At 37.6% G+C, this 4,711-nt stretch overlaps 1 protein-coding gene and 1 long non-coding RNA gene across 2 annotated transcripts; both read left to right on the top strand.

Moving 5' to 3' along the window:
- The first annotated feature begins 1,115 nt into the window (after positions 1 to 1,115).
- On the top strand, positions 1,116 to 1,871 carry LOC131327602 (F-box protein At5g49610-like). The gene is made up of 2 exons (XM_058360751.1): positions 1,116 to 1,524; positions 1,666 to 1,871. The coding sequence occupies exons 1-2, from the start codon at positions 1,116 to 1,118 to the stop codon at positions 1,869 to 1,871; spliced, it is 615 nt and encodes a 204-aa protein (XP_058216734.1).
- Positions 1,872 to 3,229: 1,358 nt separating this feature from the next.
- LOC131326929 (uncharacterized) lies at positions 3,230 to 3,686 on the top strand. The gene is made up of 2 exons (XR_009200134.1): positions 3,230 to 3,501; positions 3,567 to 3,686. It is a non-coding gene; the product is annotated as an uncharacterized LOC131326929 (long non-coding RNA).
- The last annotated feature ends 1,025 nt before the right edge of the window (positions 3,687 to 4,711 follow it).

Raw genomic sequence — 4,711 nt, 5'->3', positions numbered from 1 at the left:
AAGGTAAAATTTAAGGGCAAGGAGAGATTCGAAGATAATTGGAATCAATGTGTTTGGAGAAAAAAAATACCAAAAATACTTGTAACTAGATATAGCACTTTGTATATACGTCAACATGGGTACACAACACCCACCCCCCCCCCCCCCCCCCCCCCCCCCCCAACATATGCACCCTTATAACCAAACCAATGAAAGTCGTAACTAAATCATTGAGGAGTGTAACCAATCTACTGAGAGGCGTAACCAAACCATTGAAAGGCATAACAATTGAAGGAGGTGTTTGGTTACGTCGCTTAATGGTTTGGTTACGCCTTTCCATGGTTTAGTTACAACTCTCAATAGTTTGGTTATAAGGGTACATATAATACGGGGTGTGTACTGTTGCATTTCTCACGTCAACATTGATGCTCTAATGTGGTCTCTTGTCTAGCTATCTTGTTCTCAACTCTTGCTCTTTCTTCTACAGGGCACATATGACCAGCAAAACATACACAGGCGTGAAAATCTCCTTTCGTCAAGCTGGCACATCTCTAGGTTGGGTGGGTAACCTTCGTGCTCTCAAGTGCGAACAACACTGAGGCGTCAAAGCGGAAGATTTCTTAGAAAACAAGGGTATGGCCACTTTTTTTTTTTCTTTCAAAAAAATGGTTTTCATAATTTTCTTTTTTCTAAAATACTTCTAAACAAAAAAACAATCTTTCTTTTTTCATACCAACTTTAAAAAAAATAACATAAAATCCCAAAACTGTTTTCAAGGATGTTTCTCTTTAAAAAAACCTTCGTGCTTTTTTTTTTTTCTTTATAAACTTTTTCAAAAACCATTTTAATCCATTTTTTTCAAAAAATGGCAATCCCATGTTAATCAAAACATAGGAATTACTAGGTACAATTCGGGATGAAATTATTACCCGGACTAAATAGTCCGGACTATTAAATATTAATTACTGAATTGTTGATCCCGTTGTTTCAATTCGCTAATCAAACAAGGCCTAAATTTATTTTTTCAAAAAAACCGTTCTTTATCTTATCTTTGTTTCTTGTGGCAATATTGCCTTTGCAGATAAACGGTAGATTTTGCAAAAAGCACTGGGATTTCTTCACAATCCAAGATCGACATGGCAAAGAAGGCTATGGCGATAGTGGACGAGCTGCCGGAAGGCGTGTTGATGGACATCTTGTCAAGAATTCAGTCGAAATCCCTCCTCCGATTCAAATCCGTCTCCAAATACTGGTACTCTCTCATTCAAAACCCTAGCTTCATCTCTCTCCACCACAACCTCACACAACACTATGACTGCATTCTCTTTCAACCTACCGACGACGAATGTTGCATATATTTATTCCCCAACGAAACTTCAATCGAAGAACTAGATATTTCTTTCACCAGGCCGCACCTTGAGAAATACTACCTTGGTGGCTCTTGTAACGGCCTTATTTGTCTCTTTGATAAGTCCACTATCATCATATGCAACCCTGCAATGAGAGAATTCAGGCTACTCCCTCAACCCTTTTATGGAACATTGCGTACTACCTATTTAGGGTTTGCTTTTGTTCCCCAAACCAATGATTATTTTGTGGTTAGACTTACCACTCGCTGTGCATTTGACATCAAACCTTTTCATTTGTGTGATGATACGCCTATTGAGCATAAAGTTTAAATCTAAGGGATAAGTACTGATTCATGGAAAGAAATTATTGCAACGGTGCCCAAAAACTACATCACCAAGTGTCCTTCTCCTTGCACATCATTGGATGAAGTTTTCTACTGGTTATGTGGTGATTTGGCTACTGATGCCAAGGTAATTGGTGCCTTAAACACCATTAAAGAATCATTTGAACAGATATCATTGTCTGCTAGCATTTGCAAATAATGTTGTCCTTATTTTTGTCTTCTAAATGATTCACTTGCCCTTGTTGCTTTAATATCTGATACGTGCTTTGACATATGGTTAATGGACAAGAACAGAGTTGAGGAGTGTTGGACTAAAAAGTACAGTTTTGGGCCCCCCTTAGGATGTGACATTGTATTTGGGTTTCAACCAAATAATTAACGAGATTCTTGTTGCCGGGGGCAGCGATTGTTGGGAGTTTGTATCATAAAATTTTAGTACACATGACATGAAAGAATACAAACAGCTATGCGATCAGCCGGAAGACCCGAAAACTGTTTCTTTATCACAAGTTTTTCCGTATTCAGAAAGCTTAGTGTCTGTTAAGAGACGAGTTGTTTAATTTTACATGTCGCTAAACAAGAAGGCCGGGGAAGGTGATAAGGCGTGCTAGTCAACTTCTGGAAGTTCTTAATAGTCTTCTACTCAAGCATCATGGAACTGGAAAACAATTTCTTCTTCTTCTTCTTTTTTTGGTACCTTGGAATATTGGAAGGCAATTTTATTCAGGTTTGCATATTTGATGAGAATTGTGATAGGGTCAAATTTTCAAGAGTTGGACAATTGAGATATATCCATTTTCAAATTTTCTCGTCTTGACAATTGAGTTGAACAGTACTATTCCAACAAGAAGATCACGAAACTTTAGAGATATCTACAATCTACGTGTCCACTTCATTCAAAAGAAGTAAAATGTATGGATATATCAATATAGTCAGAAATGTCCAGTACTTTTTGTTGCTACAAAGACGACAAAAGAGAAATACATGAGAAATCCTTGAAGGAATCTATGATGACTTATTTTTTTCCTTACATTTTTTTGATCCACGTTACTCCCCATTGACATGTTATAAAGGTGCTGGATGATTTGAGAATAAAAATGATGATCCCTGAACACTTCATTTTAAAGAGATGGACTAAATGGAACCTAGCTAATAAGAAAGACTTCCATCGCTTAATAATACTGGCGTCACTCATTACCTTTGATTTTTCTTGAATAACTGTAAATTCAACAGTTTCCAATTTGTACAAGTTAACTTGTATATAATAGATAGAGAAGATGCACATGGAATCGTCAAAAGTCAAAGAAATGGCGCGAAACGAAACCGAACTAATTACGTAATACTAATAAACAAAAGTACGATTAATTAATGAAACTAAGAGGTGGGTTATAACCGTCAAAACATCACTTTTTCTTTGTGTTCAATGGATATCTATATAATAAAACAGAGCTGTGTTTGAATCCAAAAGATAACCAACGCTCTAGATTTATCCTTACGCCTACATAAATCTCTACCGTTCATCTTACAATGGCATTTTTTGTAAATACTTGATCCATCCAAGGGTCATCATAAATGGCATTTTGGTAAAACTAAGATTAGATTTCCAAAATTTGAAACGTAGAAACGTAGACATTTTGTGAAACCCTAGCCATATTCCTATACCTCACCCTCCCTCTGTCTCCCTCTCTCGACTCTTTCTCTTCGATCGCTCTCCTAGCTCCACCGATTGGCGTGACGAGCCACCACCGAACGGCACACGATCAAGAACAACATCACCTTCCTCGACACCTCCGATTGTTACGGTCCAGACACCAACGAAGTACTCCTCGGTAAGGTGCTCTCTTTCTCTCTCGCTCTCTGTGTACCTTCCATCTACTGATCTACTGGGTGGTAGCTCTTATTTTTCCGACTGCCTCATCTACCACCATGTATTCAGGTAAGCCAAAATCTTCCCAAACTGGAAAGAGCAAATCCACCATCGCATTATTTTCGAGTTCAATTGATCTAAGGTAAATTACTAAACCTGGTTAGCATTATTGAAATTCCAGATTAGGGATTTTATCTTGGATTTGAATTTTGTTTCGAATTTGGCTTTTATCTTGTTTAAAAAAACTACGGTTGCAAACTGCAGAATAATTTCAAAGGGAACGAAGGGTTGACAAAAGCGTCGGCTATCAACATCAGAACTTTAGGTTGGCATTCTACCGGCAAAAGGGATATATGTATTGATACTTATTTGTCTTTATAGTGTCAAGGCCATTATCGAGTCATTCGATTCGAGCAGCTTATTTTTTAAAACTTAGAGCTTCAAAATCTTGGATTTGGCTATGGGTGTGTTAGTAGGGATGAGTTGGGGGAAGCAAAACCATTAAGTGATTTGTTTCAGGCATTGGGCAAACCATGGTGAGCTTAGGGGTGGTGAGGGATTAGATTAAAAGCTCCACCTATGGTTGATGCTTGATTTTTTTTTCCACGAATAGTGTTATGAATTTTGTGCTAAAAGCCAGTTAAAACTTCCATATCGGTGATTTTTCCCTTACTTATATTTTGTTTTGTCAAATTTTTTTTAATCAAAAATCTCATGTGGTGTCATGGGCCTAATTCAAAATTTTCTTTTGTGATTATTCTCTTTTTAGGTACTATTCTTTTATAGTGGTAATCTGTCGGAAAGTCATTGGTGTTCATTGGGTAAATTAGGCCCTTTACTCCTTTAGTTTGATGATGTTATGAGTTTTGTAGATTGGAAAAAACATTCACGTAGAACAAAAGCATTAATACATTCTATACTGTACTTAATCAAAAGGCGGACAATCAGTTCCACTTCAGTCATGATTAGTAGGCGGCGGCAGAGGGAGTTCTCCGGCAACATCAGCGGCCAAGTGGTTCTTTCTTCAGTAGCAATTGTTGAAGCCCAGAGGTGTTGCTGTGTGGATTTTCGATGGCGAGTCTGAGTGTTTGCACCAAACGGAGCAAGTACTACGATTTTTCCCCTTATCACCATTTATTTATGGAGTTCAATTCTCGCTTCATGTCTGATTT

This window comes from Rhododendron vialii, chromosome 5a, assembly GCF_030253575.1.
Source record: "Rhododendron vialii isolate Sample 1 chromosome 5a, ASM3025357v1".
NCBI classification, from domain to species: Eukaryota; Viridiplantae; Streptophyta; class Magnoliopsida; order Ericales; family Ericaceae; genus Rhododendron; species Rhododendron vialii.
This window is presented reverse-complemented; position numbering and strand designations above follow the sequence as displayed.